We start from the raw sequence: 19759 nt of genomic DNA on the forward strand, positions 1-19759 counted from the left end.
AAAAAAATTACTTTGTTAAATTAGGGTAACAAACAAGGAAAATATAAAAGTACTTAAAAATAAAGGACCAATCCAATGGGAAGAACTCTATATTCACAACTATATTTCTCAATAATGTAGAATTAATTTCCCTTTTAGATATCAAACAAAATAATTAATTTCCAATAAATAAATTGAATAACTGGTTAATTTTAAATTAATGCGTATTTTGTTAGGTACAATAGATAATAATGGAAAGTTTCAAACTGGATCTGGGAATGGGAAGAAATAACATGAACAATTATCTAAGGGGACAAAACATCCACATATTTAGCAATATCTCTTAATATTGAGGGATTCATTTAACTTTTTGATATCAAACAAAATAATTAATTACCAGGAATTGATTGACTAATTGGTCAATTTTTACTATTGATTCATGTTTTGTTAGGTACAATTAATAATTGTGTAAAGTTTAAACTTGATCTGAGAATGAGTGTGGCAGAAATAACGTTGATATTTAAGCTTTGTAAAAAAAAAGAGCCTTTTCAAGATTTGAATATTAATTAACCTTCCATTGCCTAACAATTTGCTTTTGTACTCCCTATTAATCTAAATATGTGTTTAGACAGCAAAATATTACTAAGTCATTTTTTTAATCAGATAAATTCCTAGATCTGTGAGGGTAAGCTACCCTACCTGATGGCAAATGAAAAACATGAAACAGGTATGTATCCTAGGTTTGTAAAAAAATGGGAAACACTTTTTGCCGTAGATATATTATAGCCCAGCACCTTCTAGCATGAATTTCAGTGAAACTTTCCATCTAGGGCCCCAGGTTTTTTAGGTCACTAATTTTGCAGCTGCCTGTCCACATATATGCTGACATACTGAGGTAACGTCAGCTTCATGCCCATGGCAATCTATCTGTATCCTATTTTAGTATTCATAATTATTCACATTATATGTGTATAGAATTGGAAAGCATCAAATTTATTTTTCTTATTCAAAACCTAAGACTAAGATTTTCCTGATAGATCTAACCAATGACATATAAAGCTAATAGGGTGCGAATGTCTAGATCTAATCAAATCTAGATTAAAGTTTTAAAATCTATAGACTATAGATCTACTAGACTAGAATTGACTAGATCTAGATTCTAAGTTTATGCTATTCAAACACATATTGGTCAAAAAAATCAAAGTTTGACTTTGACAGCACATTATTTGATACCGTAATGGTTTGACAGAGAAAAGAAAATGAAGTATCAAAATCTTCTTTAGTTTAAGGAGAATAAGGATGACTACTTATATTTGTACCCCTAAACTATATATTTGTTATTATTTTAAGGTCAAAGAGGCACTGTGTTTTCATTTAGTTCAAACAATATTTTTTTACACTTTATTTGATTTCGAACACCAAATTTATTTCAAACAATCTCTATATTTTGGCATCAATAAACTCAGATTTTAATTCTATATTAATATTAACTAAATTTTAAGATCCCCAGGCATAGCCCTTCACATGAAATCAGAAAGATGTTTTCAAATTATGCATAATTGATAAATACGAACACAAAAAAATAAAAATTTCTACCAAATTTAGATCACTGGGATAGTGACTTCTTCACCGATTTTTAGATTTATTTTATGTTTGCATGATTAGATGTGTGTTAAATGTGTTTTTTTATGTTTATTCATTTAATAAATTTCTAATACAGATGATCACTTGTAGTATAGTACAGGCTAGAACAGAATGGCCTTTCTTGCCTAAATAGCTCAATCTATAGATATTCTCTTCTATATATTAAAAACCTAAATCTATCTAGTTTAAATATCTAGTAGTAGTAGTAGGTCTAGACATTTAACTTCATTCAATGTATCAAGCTCACTCCAACATTTGCTCATTTAATCTCTATAACTATATAATAAAACAACAACAAACAAATATAATATAAGATAATTAACATTCATTGATGTTCAATACTTGTTGTTTGGAATAAATTCTAAAGGTAAGAAAATCATAATTTAATACTGGTACTAATACAAACACCTTCTAATCTATTAATTTTTTTGTGAATGGAATCAAAACAACTTGGCTTATGAATCAAATAAATCAGCTCCAAAAACAATAAATATTGCCAGGCTAATAAATTAGCATAGACTTAGACAACCAAAAATTCAAAAAATATACTTTTATAGAGTCTAGTTTTAACCCTAGGAAGAGGTAAAGTCATCGGTACAACCGCAACAAGTCATTCTGGTATTGGTAACATAGGTCATAGCCTAGGAAAAAACAACCTCATTTAGTACTACAAATTAAGAAATTTGAAATTCTTTTTTCTTACATAAAAAAGCAGATAAATGGAATGAAATAGGGTCAGAATCAATTGAATCATTGTTGGAAAATGGATATGCACATTAAATTATTGTCATTATACAGCTTGCTACTAATTTCATATTAGATCTAGATCTAAATATCAAAAGTCTAAAAGATGTAATTGTAATGAGTCTGAGTGAAGTGTGTGATGAGTGAGTTGAAGTATGTTACTAGACTATGTAAATAAATGTACGGATTCATGTATATTGATTGTATTGTCTGGAATAAATAATTTATAAACTACTCTCTACTCATTTAGTACTACAAATTAAGAAATTTGAAATTCTTTTTTCTTACATAAAAAAGCAGATAAATGGAATGAAATAGGGTCAGAATCAATTGAATCATTGTTGGAAAATGGATATGCACATTAAATTATTGTCATTATACAGCTTGCTACTAATTTCATATTAGATCTAGATCTAAATATCAAAAGTCTAAAAGATGTAATTGTAATGAGTCTGAGTGAAGTGTGTGATGAGTGAGTTGAAGTATGTTACTAGACTATGTAAATAAATGTACGGATTCATGTATATTGATTGTATTGTCTGGAATAAATAATTTATAAACTACTCTCTACTCGTCCCCCCCCCCCCACCCCCCCCCCCCCACTAGACTCTAGTCTAGAGTCTAGACAGTCTAGAGTCTATATTTATATAATAATATAGATCTAGATCTAGTAGTATAATATAGTTTAGATTCTGTTGTTTTACATTCAACACTGTATTAGTGATAGCGAATTGGCTCAAACGTACAGAGTATTGAAAATGTAGGAACTCTAAGCAGCCCAAATTCTGAAAATATCGAAATAGCTCATTTTAGTGTGATGATATAAGTAAGCTAAGTTACTTCCGCCATATTAGTTGAAACCTGCCAGATTTTACTAAATTGAGTAATCTATATATATTCTAGTTCTAGATCTATTTTATAGATATAAATAAGCTCATTTATTTTAAATAATAATGTTATTTCGAAACATATTAAATAAAGTTATAGGTCTAATAGATCTAAATATCAATCGAACCATTTACAATAAGGTTTAGATCCTTTTTTTTTTAAATTATAATTCATTTGACCATTTTACCCACCCATATAACTTTTTTTTATAGTATTTTTAGTTGTATACTCACACATACAGCATATGGATTTGTACCGCCAGACCCGCATACACGCATATTAAGATCTAGTATGGAGCCTTATGCCTGCAATTTGTATTTATTCTAAATTTTTCTAGATATTTTTATGTAGCATTTAATAACATAGGACAAACAATAGGCATACAAGGTTCCCCCGTGTTTTTTTTTTTAAATAATTTATAAACTACTCTCTCTACTCGTCCCCCCCCACCCCCCCCCCCCCACTAGACTCTAGTCTAGAGTCTAGACAGTCTAGAGTCTATATTTATATAATAATATAGATCTAGATCTAGTAGTATAATATAGTTTAGATTCTGTTGTTTTACATTCAACACTGTATTAGTGATAGCGAATTGGCTCAAACGTACAGAGTATTGAAAATGTAGGAACTCTAAGCAGCCCAAATTCTGAAAATATCGAAATAGCTCATTTTAGTGTGATGATATAAGTAAGCTAAGTTACTTCCGCCATATTAGTTGAAACCTGCCAGATTTTACTAAATTGAGTAATCTATATATATTCTAGTTCTAGATCTATTTTATAGATATAAATAAGCTCATTTATTTTAAATAATAATGTTATTTCGAAACATATTAAATAAAGTTATAGGTCTAATAGATCTAAATATCAATCGAACCATTTACAATAAGGTTTAGATCCTTTTTTTTTTAAATTATAATTCATTTGACCATTTTACCCACCCATATAACTTTTTTTTATAGTATTTTTAGTTGTATACTCACACATACAGCATATGGATTTGTACCGCCAGACCCGCATACACGCATATTAAGATCTAGTATGGAGCCTTATGCCTGCAATTTGTATTTATTCTAAATTTTTCTAGATATTTTTATGTAGCATAACATAGGACAAACAATAGGCATACAAGGTTCCCCCGTGTTTTTTTTTTTAAATAATTTATAAACTACTCTCTCTACTCGTCCCCCCCCCACCCCCCACTAGACTCTAGTCTAGAGTCTAGACAGTCTAGAGTCTATATTTATATAATAATATAGATCTAGATCTAGTAGTATAATATAGTTTAGATTCTGTTGTTTTACATTCAACACTGTATTAGTGATAGCGAATTGGCTCAAACGTACAGAGTATTGAAAATGTAGGAACTCTAAGCAGCCCAAATTCTGAAAATATCGAAATAGCTCATTTTAGTGTGATGATATAAGTAAGCTAAGTTACTTCCGCCATATTAGTTGAAACCTGCCAGATTTTACTAAATTGAGTAATCTATATATATTCTAGTTCTAGATCTATTTTATAGATATAAATAAGCTCATTTATTTTAAATAATAATGTTATTTCGAAACATATTAAATAAAGTTATAGGTCTAATAGATCTAAATATCAATCGAACCATTTACAATAAGGTTTAGATCCTTTTTTTTTTAAATTATAATTCATTTGACCATTTTACCCACCCATATAACTTTTTTTTATAGTATTTTTAGTTGTATACTCACACATACAGCATATGGATTTGTACCGCCAGACCCGCATACACGCATATTAAGATCTAGTATGGAGCCTTATGCCTGCAATTTGTATTTATTCTAAATTTTTCTAGATATTTTTATGTAGCATAACATAGGACAAACAATAGGCATACAAGGTTCCCCCGTGTTTTTTGTTTTTTTTTTTACATTCAAGGAATTTATTGCAAGAATTTAAATTGCTCCCAAAAGTCTTTTCCCCCCCCTTTATTTAGTTAATTAATGTAGGCCTAAAACTAGACATATTGACAGCACATTAGCCAACTCTTAAATACTATTATGATACTAAATCTTGACGTTAATAGTGTGCTAATATGTTTATATTGCGTCAATAATTGTTTGTTGTGAATGTTTTTGTGAGAGACTTAAAAGATGTGACGTAATAAAATGAGAGTCTTCAATATCTACTTATATCAACACAAAGTCTCTGTTAATTATTTGTTATTAATAATGTCTACAGTATTTTTTTTCTATTTCTCGGTGACAACAGAACATGGTAGGCCTATTAGAATTGTTCTGTTGTCACATCCAAAACATTCACAACAAACAATGACGCAATTTAAACATATTAGCACAACCTTCCTTTTAAAGTTCTTAAGATTGATATACATTAGGAACTTTAACAGCTTGACCACTTCTGGTTGTTTTGACTAGCACATTTTAAGTTCTCCGGACGTTGGTCTATAACTGTCTGTTTCGCTTGTTCTAACAGTTCGTTGTCTTCATCAGTATCAAAGTACCCAGAGATGTCTTCTTCGAAACTCTTTTTAAAAAGCGTTGAATTCGTCTGCAGGTTTTTCCATCGTTTGTCTTTATACTGTAAGATCTGGGTGATGATTGTTTATTAACGACAACTGCTTTCTGCCATGTTTGTCCTATAGCCTACAAACTCTCACTTTCCAAAAGAGAAAATCTTTAGTTATCTTGCATGAGCATCATATTCACTTTGCTTCTCATCTGTGTTTCTTTGAATAATGCATTTTCAAGTACTGATGGTTTCAATAATTTGGGATAAGTTGGAATGATGTCCCTGAGTCTTCTACTCATTAGCAGTTGTGAGGAGGCATAACGCAGTCCGATTATCGGAGTATTACTATACTCGAGCATAGCGAGATATGGATCTTTCCCATTTTTGTATGCTTTGTTGAATATCTGCTTTACTTTGACCATTTGATTGATGGTACGCTGGGGCTTGATGTGGTTATCTTGAAACCCCATTCAGAAACAAACTCTTTATATTGATAGCTTTTGAATGGCATATTGTCGCCCACTATTTCTTCTGGTATGCCATGTCTAGCAAAAATACCTTTCTGTGCCATGATAACACATTATGCTGTTTTTTTTTTGTTGTTGTTTTTTATTTCAGGGTATTTTGAGAAATAGTCAACAACTAGCAAGTAGTCATTCTTCTTTGCTAGACACAATTGGATAAAAAGCAATCCATGCAAGATGTCCAAGAAAAATGTTTTCTTCTTCACGTGTATCACAGCAATGACTTCCATACCCAGCAATGACTTCCATACCAAGCAATGGCTTCCATACCCAGCAATGACTTCCATACCAAGCAATGGCTTCCATACCAAGCAATGATTTCCATACCAAGCAATGACTTCCATACCAAGCAATGGCTTCCATACCAAGCAATGACTTCCATACCAAGCAATTATTTCCATACCAAGCAATGGCTTCCATACCAAGCAATGACCTCCATACCAAGCAATGCCTTCCATACCAAGCAATGGCTTTCATACCAAGCAATGCCTTCCATACCAAGCAATGACCTTCATAGTAAGCAATAACTTCCATACCAAGCAATGACTTCCATACCAAGCAATGGCTTCCATACCAAACAATGACTTCCATACCAAACAATGCCTTCCATACCAAGCAATGACTTCCATACCCAGCAATGACTTCCATACCAAGCAATGGCTTCCATACCAAGCAATTACTTCCACATACCAAGCAATGACTTCCATACCAAGCAATGACTTCCATACTAAGCAATGACTTCCATACCAAGCAATGACTTCCATACCAAGCAATGACTTTCCATACCAATCAATGACTTCCATACCAGGCAATGACTTCCATAGTAAGCAATGACTTCCATACCAAGCAATGCCTTCCATACCAAGCAATGACTTCCATACCAAGCAATGGCTTCCATACCAAACAATGACTTCCATACCAAGCAATGGCTTCCATACCAAGCAATGACTTCCATACCAAGCAATGACGTCCATACCAAGCAATGGCTTCCATACCAAACAATGACTTCCATACCAAACAATCCCTTCCATACCAAGCAATGACTTCCATACGCAGCAATGACTTCCATACCCAGCAATGGCTTCCATACCAAGCAATGACTTCCATACCAAGCAATGACTTCCATACCAAGCAATGACTTCCATACCAAGCAATGACTTCCATAGTAAGCAATGACTTCCATACCAAGCAATGGCTTCCATACCAAGCAATGGCTTCCATACCAAGCAATGACTTTCATACCAAGCAATGGCTTTTATACCAAGCAATGACTTCCATACCTAGCACGGCTGCACACATTTTCCATTTGTTACAGTTTGATAAATCATCTCTGAATATTTCGTCAACACTATCACACAAATTATTCGGACTACACTGCGTTAGCTTGGAAGACTGCAGTCCTTTGTTTTAAAAGCAGTAATTGTAACATCTGCCGCTGGGAAAGTGCATGGCTTAAAGTTTTGCAGGTGATAATTTCTGTATATTTTCCTGAAATCTCACTTGTTAGTGTAGCTAGCTACAGTCGATTCTTAAAAAAAAAATAAGTTGATTGCTTTGAAAAAAAAATCCTTTGGGCATAGGATATTTCAGTTAAATCATTTCCTTTCCTCCCTTTTCGACGCCACTGCTTATTGTAATTTTGAAATATGTGTATTTATGACATTTGCGAAATCAAACACGAGACTGGTTTATTCAATGGAAAGAGAAATCACTCATGCGTGAGAAATCTTTTTAATAAAACTAGCAAGTGTGCCACTCTAGAAAAGAAGACACACCTAGCTTTTGGTTGGTATAATTCTTTAAGTCGTTGCCTACTTTGTGTATTACTAAAACTTATCAAACCAGTCGCACCTTCTCAGGTATATAGGAATAGAAAAAAAAAGGACTTACATTTTCAGGATTAGAAGACATTTTTTTGTAGCGCAGGAAGGTAATTGGTGAAATTTGTGCTAGAATTGTTTTTAAGAAATACATTACTAAAAATAGTGACAGATTAACGAAATTAAAGGAGTCGTATACTATCTTATAAATTAAAGACGCTACTTCAAAAAAAGAAGATGATTACATGTCGATAGGTCAATCTATTCAATTACTTAAAAACTCTGCCAAGTCGTTGACTTTACTGGCTGATTCAGGCAACCCATTCCATGCTCTAATAGCACTAAAGAATCAATATTTGTACACATTTGTCTTAGCATATGGAACAAGAGTTGTGCCTTTATCCTTGTGTTTTTCTGGGTATATTTGAAGATTATGTGTACGTTTTTTATTCCATTTACTTTTTTGAGTCTTCTCTCCTGAAGGCATTCTAAATTTAGTGATTTTACTAAAGGTGCTACTCTAATTAAATGTGAATATTCGTTTGTTATGAATATCACTGCTCTATCGTGTCTGTTCTAGTTTCTTAATAATTTTTTCTTGAGTTTAGGCCTGTAGGGGCTCCAAATATAGGATGTATACAAATATATCACTTTGAAATATGCGTAACTGTAAGGGAGATTGTATCAACAAAGATATTTTTGTATTTGTAATATTTATAAATACAATTTCTTCAATCGTCAAAATAATATATAACACTATTAATACATATTTGTGTTTGTCTGGTATGTTGTTTTTGTTAATCCTGTGCACTCCCAGGGGAGCATAGGGCCGCAACCACACCTCTCCACCGAACTCGGTTCTGAGCAGCTTTCATCTGCTCCCATGTCATTCCAATACCCTCAGCTTCACTGATGACTGACCTCTTCCAGGTTTGCTTGGGTCTGCCCACTTTCCTCTTTCCATGTGGGTTCCAGTCAAGTGCCTGCCTTGCAACATTGGTAGCTGGTTTTCGCAGGGTGTGTCCTATCCTCTCCATTTTCGTTTTGTGATGTCTTGGGCTATGGGATTTTGTCTAGTTCTCTCCCACAAATCAATAGTAGTAGTAGTAGTTGTTGTCTGGTATATTAGCTACCAATAGAAAACGTGACTATGTTTTATTATTAATATTAAGAAGCGAAGTATTGTGCAAATGAAAGAGACATAACCAGTAAAGCGATTTGTCGCTCTGTTCATCCTATCAGCTTCAGAAGCGGAGCCAGAGTTTAGTCCGCCATAACCTGGGATTTTTCTCCCACCTAGCCTTCATCACCCCTCTCCCGACAGTACTACGACACACAACGAGCGCTACTTATCTTGTCTTATCTTATAAAATACAGACGTGACTTTGTGGAGGAGTACGACTACGTCCTACGCGAGTCCCAGGGTCAATCTAGTCAAGCATGTTAATTATTGACTTAAAGTCTGCCAAGTCATTTGTTTTCCTTGCTGACTCAGGCAACCCATTCCAGGCTCTGATAGCACTAGGGAAGAAGGAGTATTTGTATATATTTGTCCTAGCATATGGAACAAAGAATGTGCCGTTATCTTTGTGTCTTTCTGAGTATTTTATTAGGTTTTGGTTTTGTATTTGAAGATTACTTTTGCCTGTTTACTTCCCTTTAGTAACTTCTGCCGGATTACTTCCCTTTCGTAACTTCTGCCGGAATACCCTTTTAGGTAACTTATAGTTTTTGAAAGTCCTAAAGATTTTGTCAGCAAACAAAATGTCAGCCAATTTGAAAAGTAATAGTTGATAACCAGTGTATAAAGGTTGATTGAGCAATACCTACTGTAGACATCTAGTTACGTTACACAAAACTGCTTGGTTCTGGAAAAAAGGGAGTGCCTTTTTATCATCGACTTTGGAAGAAACTATTCAATACAAAACCGAAGAAGAAATAAAACACACCATATAGACGATCACACCACTCAGGACGCTGCTTCATAGTTTGAAAGCTTTATGGTACATCGTCTTTGTCTAGTGTACACAGTAAGATGAAAACATTTATTCAGTTTCTCAGAATCATACGACCCATTCATCCGAGGCGATCGTACAAATAGAAACACGAAGCCTTCGAGTCTCAGTGTTCATTTTCCCTGTAGGACTTCTTGTTGGTAGTAAGAGGTGAATAGTCTTCGGCAAACAATATCTTAAAGCAATTTCAAACAGAAAACGCGGTTTGTGATTAACTCTCAATATTGTAATATTTAAAAGGCGGATATAGTGATGACAAATTGATGTTGAAATTTTTCTATGCTTTTAAAATCGGATTTAGAACTTTTTTTTTGCTTCAATTGGCAATTAAATCGTTGAACAAGAATTTTTTTTAAATAATTAAAAAAAAAAGCGTATACTGAGTGAAATTCCATTAATTATTTTGAATTAATCATGTAATTAATTTTTAATAGAACTAGATTAACAACAATAAATTTGTCCGATTGAAAATATTATTATTAATTGTTTTTGTTTTGAGAGGTATTTCATGTTTATGCATGACGCGTAGGACGTAATCATCTTCTTTTTTGAAGTAACGTCTGTATTATATGAAAAGAAGAAGAAGTTTATGGTATGCTCAGTACGCTTTAAGTAATCAATTTTGTGAACCATTTTGGGGTGTAGTGTGTATCTGAGAGAAAGTTTCCGTGATACCTTCAGAAAAAAAAAAGAAAAAAAAAGGGTTAAATAAAACTTAAATTGTTGTTGTCAAAGACAATTTAAAAAAATAAAAAGTTGCTCCACAATGGAAGGCCGACTTGTTTTTCACTGAGCTATTCAATTACTTATAAATAGAAGGTTTTATTAGTTTATTGTTAGTTTTAAAATGTTGATCTAATGAACTACACAAGGCTTGTTTCCCTTTATCTTAGTACATGTTCTATACACAACAAAGTTAATTAATTAAGATTATTTGATGAAGTAAATGGGTAATTTTTTTTAATCGATGCATGTGTTGTCATCGACAATGAAGAATGGGTGCAAACTTTCAACTTAATCCGAGAATAGGAAGTGGAAGAAATAAATGTAAAAGATTCTATCCAGACAGAGAGAGTTAATATTAGCTTTTACTATAATAAAATCGAACATTCTGATGTCAACATCATATGTAATGTTTAAGTAAAACAGAGTATGAACGTATATTCTGTGTGTTATCGTATATATTGCAATTTGTTATCATATTATCTGTAATGCACAATAGTGAAACTAATCTTCTCAAGGATAATAACAAAAATAATATTCAACCATATTTCAACCATATTACAACATTTTAAAATTCCTTGTGGTTTTATAACATTACAGGATCAATGTCTTCGTATAGTAGTAGTATTTTATTTAAGTACTTATTCTAGGTGTTAAGATTCACTTTAAAACATAATATTATCAGGATCATGCTTTTTTTACATCAGAAATTCGTTCCACTATGTCGTAAATTCACCACAGATATTAAGTACACAACAAGACAATGAATATTGAGAACAATGTTTAAATTTAAAAAAAACAACATGTGTGAGCAGTCATGAAATGCAAGACTAACTTGAGGCTGTCGCCTGGTCGCTAAAGTCGTTTGAAAGTGGCCAGTGGATATATCTGGTTCTAACATGTTTCTGAGACGGATTATTTTCCTGAGAGTGATTAGCCATTTGGTGCTGTTGTCCAGTTTGATAGCACCCTCAGCGGTAAGTTCTTATTAAGTTCAGTTAAATAATTAACCAGTACAATCCAACACACACTCAGACAAATAAACTAATTTTTCTAATAAAGTATGAAAGGCCAGATATACGGCATTTCTGTTAGTGCATCAACCCAGCCTTACCCAGGACCTAATTCTCAAAGGGGGGCCTCCATTAACTAAATAGACAATATTATTACAATAAATGTGAACATACGAAATATAAACAAAGAAAGAACATTTGATTAAAAGAAACAAGTGCTTTAAAGTATCACTACCCTGGGGTTAATTAACTTCATTTTCAGTCTTCAAAAGCTCCGCACATGGTCTCCACATAGGCCTACTTAACTCCTGATAGTGTGTATTGTTATTATTATTATTATTTTCTATTATTTAAGTAAATATAGGTCATAAACTACATAGGCTATATCTATTAGCCTATCCGTAATCCATATATATATATATATATATATATATATATATATATATATATATATATAGGCTTAATGCTAAGCTGAAAACTAGTCGGTGCCCTCTTTGTAAATTGTATAGATCTACGTTATAGGTAGATACTAGTATCAATTGCAAGTAATTACTTACTTTTTAACTGGCATTGACAGATTTTTTTTAGAACATGGTACTTATCTAAAAGCTGAACACTAGTTAATATATATTTATCTTATTCTCTCACGGCTACTCTTCATTTTTCTTTTCCATATAATCTCTTCATTGTCTCAATTTCTCTATTTGCCCCAGACCTGGTCAATGTAGTAACGACGAACTAGCATTAGTCAAGGCCTAAGGAAACGCTAAACTGCCTCTGAATTACAGAAATAGGCCTATATTCTTATTTCGTCGTATAAATTACAGACATTTTTTTTTCAAAAGAGAAGATAATTACGTCCTACGCATTTCATGTGTTAATCTAGTCATGCCTGTTAACCAGTGACTTAAACTCTGCTAGGTCGTTGGTTTTCCTGGCAAATTCATGCAATTCATCCCATGCTTTAACGGCATATGGAAGATGGAGCACTTGTACGAATTAGTGCTAGCATATAGAATAAGAAATGTGTCTTTATTCGGTCAGAAGAACAGCGCTATCTTTTGAATCATCACACATAGGCCCACTGTGGTCGAACCCTTTGCATATCCGTTGAATCTCAATCTGTTACATGTATTAGGGCCTACATCTACAATCTCTTCTACTCTTCTTTCTCTATTTATTGACTTATCTATAAACATATAGAAATACATTCGTATGCAGCTGATTTTCAGGTTTCGCTAAGCTGCCAAATAGTTATGGTGTACACACATTTACCACTTGCGGGGCAGACAGAAGAGTTGATGGGAATCGATCCTTGAACCATCAAAGTAGCAGCAGATACACACAGAGACACACATTGATCCGCCAATCACGCTTCTAAAATTTAAAAAGAAAATCTTGGCGACGAAACCGAACCCTAAAAAAAAAAAAAAACGAAATGGTTACATAAAATCATCCAAATTAAATAGATGGATGAGCCAAATAAACAAGAGAAACCTATTAAGGAAATATATCACCACTAGCTCTGTTACCTTATGCCTCATGCTATAAGGGGAATACTGTTAACTATCGATTTACCTAGTTGTTTTAAGCACTTGGTAGGTGTTTGTTTTTTTAGAATCTGACACTTATCCCACTTGGACGACATCATGCCAAAGGCGATCTTTTTTTTTTTTTGGCGAGCTTAAAGCTTAAAGGAGGACGGCGTAACATAGGTGCCCCACAGAAGAGCTATAAAGATGAACTCATGCACTATTTTGCCCTCACTGGCATAGAGGAAAGTATCTGGCGGCAGACGGTCTCTGAAAGAGGATGCGGGACACACATATGAAGCCCAAAGAAAAGCCCTTGCCAAAAAAAAAAAAAACAATGAGTAAAAGATGAAATGAAAAGGAAAACGGCTTTGTCAGCATAAGACGTGACAAAATATGTAGGTCGCCACTGGGTTTGCTTAGTCATTTGAAACACTGCACTCATCCTTAATCTTCGGAATAGAAGACATTCATTCATTCATAGACTATGTATATATAGTCTATGATTCATTCAGGTGGTGTTAGATCGGCGTAAGTACTCTGCATTGGACTAAGTGGTCTGCTTACAAGAGGTGATTCTTGGCTGTTAAGTTAACGTGCTTAAGAAAGGGAGCAACAATTTTACATCGCCGGAATCTCAAAATTGAAATCTGCCAATGTGGAGTGTCACCAGAGAATGCTGACCATTCCTTCAAAACTGCATTCTTTACCAAGAGGCCCGAACCAGACACTAGCCTCCAAAAATCACAATAGAAAGAAAACTATATGAATAGCTCTCTGATTTGGAAATCACTGCGCAGTTCGATCATATATTTGTCTAGTCATCTGAACACTCCAACATAAAAATGAGTCAGGGGGAGAAGAAGAAGAAATAATACACCCCGCACACTTTTTTTTTTGCCCCATTCAGTTTGACTAATTCGTATTGTTGTCTCTCTCTCTCTCACTCTCTCTTTCTCTCTGTGTAAACATATACGCCAGTATTATCAAAAATGTAAAAACCGTTTTTTTTTCCGTCATGTAAAGTAACTTGAAATCCTTCGAAATTCCTTGCTACGTCAGACTCTTGTTACAGCGTAAATGACACTTTTACGTTTTTTTTTTTAAATCGTGTTTCTTTTCATTCATTTAGAAATGTACAAATACAAAAGAGCATTGCGCATGTGTGTGTCGGTGTGTGTTTGTTTTGGGTGTGCCTGTGTGTAGTTTTCGGGCTTGCAAAGTACGCCAAGAACAACCGTCGGATATTTAAAAGATTGAAGCTTATTGTATGCGTGCGTGTTTATGTATATGTAGGCCCGCGTACTGCAGGGACAAGAAAGGAGACTTTTTTTTATGTATTCAACTACATTTATTTAGTAATGAGTGTTTTAAATATCTTTGTATAGTTGTCAATACCCTTTAAATATCGATTACACGAGCTATTTCAGTGGTGTAGCTAGGGCGGGGTGGGGGGGGGGAGAGGAAGGGGGTCCAAATTTGAAAATCTATCTGGGCACCACTTGAGGGTTCCCCAAATGAGCGTCCGAAATTTGTTTTTACATTTAATATTACGCCTTTATATCATGTCATGATTTCGAATGTCAAAATTCAGGGGCCCCTAATGAGGTCAAGCCTCATGGGCCCCCAAACCCTATCTACGCCACTGAGCTATTTAAGTAGTTCAAAAATTAATGCTTCCAGATGGGGTGGAGGGCGGAGGAGGTATGGAGTGATTATATGTGTAACCTGATTACCAGCTTAAATAATCCAAAAGTGGACGCTGTTGTTAACTGTTGTTTATGTTATTGATTAGCCTACAATATATTTTTTTATTCATAACTGAAAATTACATTTCTTGTTTATTTCTTTTCTAGAATCCTATTTCTTACTGGTAATAATTGTATTAAAGTTTATTAAACAGAAATTGATAAATATTTCATCCTTAGAAGTGAGACCGAAGTAAGTCGAAGCGCAACTTAACATTTTATTTAAATTAGCTAGAGGCCATAGCCTTGAGACCCAAACGAGAGCTTCCTTCTCAAAGAAGTGCAGACGACGGAAGATTACCTTCAAAAGCCAAATCCCTTCCTCTGACTAGCAGATTTGGCTTCCGTGCGGCAATTATGGATACCTCTTTTTTTTTCTCATAATTTTGTTTTCATTATAATGTAGGCCATAGATCTCACTAAAAGTGTCCAGTTTTTTCCTCGTCTTTTGGTCTCAAATAGAAGATCAAATTAAGAGAATTTCTTTTTTTTTTCTCTTTTATTTGTTGTCGAATATATTTTGTCATAAATATAGGCCTACCTGAAAACTCTGTCAGAATATTTATTAAATTAGCAGCTGTATATATGGCTAAAAAACTAAGAAAAGCTAGATTTTTGGTGTAACCGGTCTACAAAATACAAGAACTGTTGATAAACTCTTTTTTTTAAAAGTTTAATGATAATTTGTGTGCACTGTTTGGCCTTGCAGAATCAGATTGAGTAAGATCTTCTGTTTGTACTATGGTTTGACCCTCACTTTTTTTTTAATTTACTTGGCAACATTGAAGATCAATTTAGTCCTTGACAACGTATAATGTATAATTTATCGTCGAAATCCCATCTTCTTTGTCTAAAAATAATTCAAATTCAAAATTTTAAGTTCAATTCGTTTTCTACAGCCAACAGGACATTGAGTGATTCTGAACGTTAGGTCATCTGTGATTTAAATTTATTGCTGTCGTGCTTTGGAAATTCCAAAGTTGGAAAGGCAGTGGCGAGGCGCTTGGTGCGAATATATTAGGTCTATTTAGGCCTAGGGCCAGACTCCAGAAGGGCTATTAAAGATTTTCATTTAATTAATTTTGAGACGTGGAAGCATTGAGTTTCCTATTACATCATTACTTGTAGGCTAAGATGTGCTATATACATTGGAAAATGGAATGTGTTTTTTGTAAATGGACTGATACATAGGGGGGCCTACAGAATCACCAGATTGTTTTTTTTTTTGGGGGGGGGGGGGCGTCGAGGCTTATTATATCCTATGATCAATTATGGAGGAGAGCACCATTCTATTCTTGAACCCTAGTTAATTGTTACTTTGCTACGCCTCTGAATGGAATATCTTTTCTCACTGGAGGTTAAATTTAATAATTACTGGGGTTAAATTCAGCTAAGTGATCTCATTTTGGAGGAGTACCGTTAACATGCCTCTTTCCTGACCTAATCTTGTGTTCATTGAGGCACCGCGTCCTACAGTTGGGCCTTTTATGTAAGCAGCGAAAGTGAGGTTGGTATCCGACTTTTTTTTTCCTCTCAAGGAACATTAAAAAAAAAAAATCTTTTGTTCCCATTTGTTTCAGTCCGCGGCTTGATATATAGGCTTATTCACAAGGCCTTTTTACGACAGTGCAAGACTGTGCATCCGCAGAGCAGGGTTTCAACATTTAAAAATGAAATTTTTTAAACAAAATATGCATAAGAAAATAAAGGGGAAAAAATGAGGTTACATTCACAAGTACTCTTTCTTTTCTCACAAAAAATAGCATGCTTTTATATAGATTATGAATATTATTATTTGAAGCTTGAAGAGGGTGGGGGCGGTAGGGCGGTAATATATATATATATATATATATATATATATATATATATATATATGTGTGTGTGTGTGTCTTTGTGTTTGTATGTGTGTGCATATGTATATGTATATTTGTGTGTAGGTCTGTATATGTGCTGTGGCGTTGCTGGTGTGTTCTAGGGGTGACACATAAGGATAAAATGAAAAAAACAACGAAAATAATTGAAATAATAAAAAGGTCACATTTAAGATCTATCCTACAGTTTTGAACCAACCCAATTCTGAACGTAACTCGCTCTTTGTACCCTTCTTCAACAAAAAAGAACAAACCACCTTCAGATTTTATTGAGGAAATTAAAATATTTTGGGAAAGGATGAAGTAGTGATATCAACCCTATCGACGCCCGTGTTTGTACAGTTCTGTGTATTATGGGTAAGAGACGTTTGAATGCTCTCGTGGCTGGTTGATAAGATGCCTAACCAGTTTTTCTTTCTTTTATGTCCATAAACTGATGCAGATCGCTGATGATAACATGCATTACCGAATGCATTTCAAGTTCACTGTTTTAAAGAAATGTAGGTTAGACAACTGTTGGATTGAAGTGTTCTATTATTCGCCCACGTAGACATGCCATCTGGGCTAACGGGGTATCTTATCGGTCGTGGATCAGCGACCTATGTATTGTGCAGTCTTTGGTTCGGCGTTTGTGAAAATTATGCCCCATTTGTTATGTCTTGACATTTGAACAATGTAATTTCTTGGTTTTTAGGTCTTTGAATATTAAGGGCGAAACTAAAATTTCTGTTTTGTAAAAATTCTGTACACGTTTTTCTTACACGTCCCATTCATGCATCAAGACTCCAGGAGAATGATTTAATTACAAGCATACAATGAAAATTTAAAATAGCATCGAAACTCAACAGTTTTGTAACAATCAATGGATGTAGTTAATAAGCTTATCGTAGTATGCTTCAATAAGAAATCTAACGCTAGTTTATATTGTGACAAGAACTGTTTGGTTCTTGTCTTGATAAACAGAAGTTGCCCACTTTGCGACAACTTGACGTAGTTAAGATCGGGTGGCTGTCTTCACCATTTTTGTGAGACATATTTGTTCAAAAAGTTTAGATGAAACGTTACCTTGCCAACAAGTAATTGCTTATATTAGCAGATTTGACACTCTGAAATTCAATATAGATCTGGTGATACAGACGAATACCGAGACCCAATTTAATGCATGCTTGCGAGGCTCCATTTCTAATTAAAAAACAAACAATAACAGCTATTACTATTAATTTATTTTTTAAAGCTTTATATCAGCATTTATTATATAACATGCATAGGAAGCAACTCAAACGCAATAGGTGACAGTGGGTTAATTAAAGTTATTTCAATGGTACGATACATCAAATATCTTAACCCTTTAACGCCTACATTTTTAAAAACATGTGACAAAAGCCATGACTGACAGTGATATTCTAAAAGTAAATTGCGGGGCCCCTACCAGGAGCAAGACTCACCAGTTTGGAGCAATCGGTAAAATCGGCCTAAGGCCGGCCCTGATACACACGTAAAGACGTAATGTTAAATTTTGAAACCATTCCAACCAAGTGTAGGCCCTACTAGATCTATATATTAAATGAAACTTAAATGTTAACATATTCAATATTATATGATTGCTTATGCAGAAAGCTTCAACGAAATAGGTCTAAATCTATATTCATATTAGCAGAAATAGTAGGCCTATCTACGCTAATAATGCCAATGATGGATTATTCTACATATACTTTTGTCTGCTTGTTTCAGGCATCATTAACTTTATCGTGTCCGGAAGGTATGTACATTTAAGTTTAACTCATAAAAACTTTTGTTTCAGGGTGTAACAAATTAAGTTTATAATAAAGCTTATATATCAACATTTCACTCTGTCTGTCTGGTACAAATTTTGAACGCATTATTTCTCCTACTTCCCATTCTCGGATCAAGTTGTAACTTTGCACAATTATTATTTGTTCCTAAAAAAAAACATGAATCAATAATGAAAAAAAAAAAAGATATTGTTAATTTTTTTTTAAAGCTAAAAGAAATAAATCTTACAGTAGGCCTACTGAAATGTATAGTTGTAAATGTTGAGTTCTTCCCCTTGGAAACAGTATTTTTTGTGTGTGTGTGTGCTTTGTTTTCTTATTAAGCCTGGCATTATTTGTTACTGTTATTTTTAGCGTTTTCAGCTTATTTGCAGCTCAGAACATATTATGTTTATTATAGTCATATTGTTGGTTGGTTTATTGTTGGTTCACGAAACTATAGATAATACATGTATAGATAGATCTATTACTAATATAGACCTGATTAATCCTAAATCTAAATATATATATAATTATATTTATATACATATATATATATATATCGAGAGAGAGAGACATAGACAGTGGCGTCACTAAGGTCGGTGTCATCCGGTGCGGTAAGCTCATGGTGTTACCCCTCCACCCCCCCCCCCGAAGGAAAAAATAATCTTCCCCTAAAAAACTATACGTTTTTTTTTTCTTTATGTTGAACAATAAAACTCTAAGCTAATTAATTGATTGGTTACACCCAAAAATGGTTTTCGATTCCATTTTAAAATTTCGTTGTTTTTGACATTTTAATCAAAAGTGATTACATACATTTAAAATGTACAATTATTGATTTAAGAAAAATTGAGGTGAACATTTTTATTAGAGATAATTTAAGAGCTCCTTACGGAAAAGGTTTTTAAATTACACCAGTGTTTCTCAGCTGCTTCCTAAAAGACAAATCAAGCACTGAACAGGTTTACGTCCTACGAAACATCGT

General features: G+C 33.7%; 2 protein-coding genes across 2 annotated transcripts in view; one reads left to right on the forward strand and one right to left on the reverse strand.

Moving 5' to 3' along the window:
* Positions 1–3239, reverse strand: part of LOC106055555 (tyrosine-protein phosphatase non-receptor type 13-like) — a 35708-nt gene extending 32469 nt beyond the window's left edge. The window contains exon 1 of the mRNA XM_056019101.1: positions 3114–3239. The gene's annotated coding sequence lies outside the window, so the exon portion shown is untranslated. The remainder of the gene's footprint in view (positions 1–3113) is intronic.
* A 4802-nt stretch (positions 3240–8041) lies between these two features.
* Positions 8042–19759, forward strand: part of LOC106061064 (uncharacterized) — a 56212-nt gene continuing 44494 nt past the window's right edge. The window contains exons 1-3 of the mRNA XM_056019105.1: positions 8042–8207; positions 11543–11812; positions 18731–18758. Coding sequence (XP_055875080.1) covers positions 11735–11812; positions 18731–18758 — 106 coding nt within the window. The 5' untranslated portion in view covers positions 8042–8207; positions 11543–11734. The remainder of the gene's footprint in view (positions 8208–11542; positions 11813–18730; positions 18759–19759) is intronic.

This window comes from Biomphalaria glabrata, chromosome 2 (genome assembly GCF_947242115.1).
Source record: "Biomphalaria glabrata chromosome 2, xgBioGlab47.1, whole genome shotgun sequence".
NCBI classification, from domain to species: Eukaryota; Metazoa; Mollusca; class Gastropoda; family Planorbidae; genus Biomphalaria; species Biomphalaria glabrata.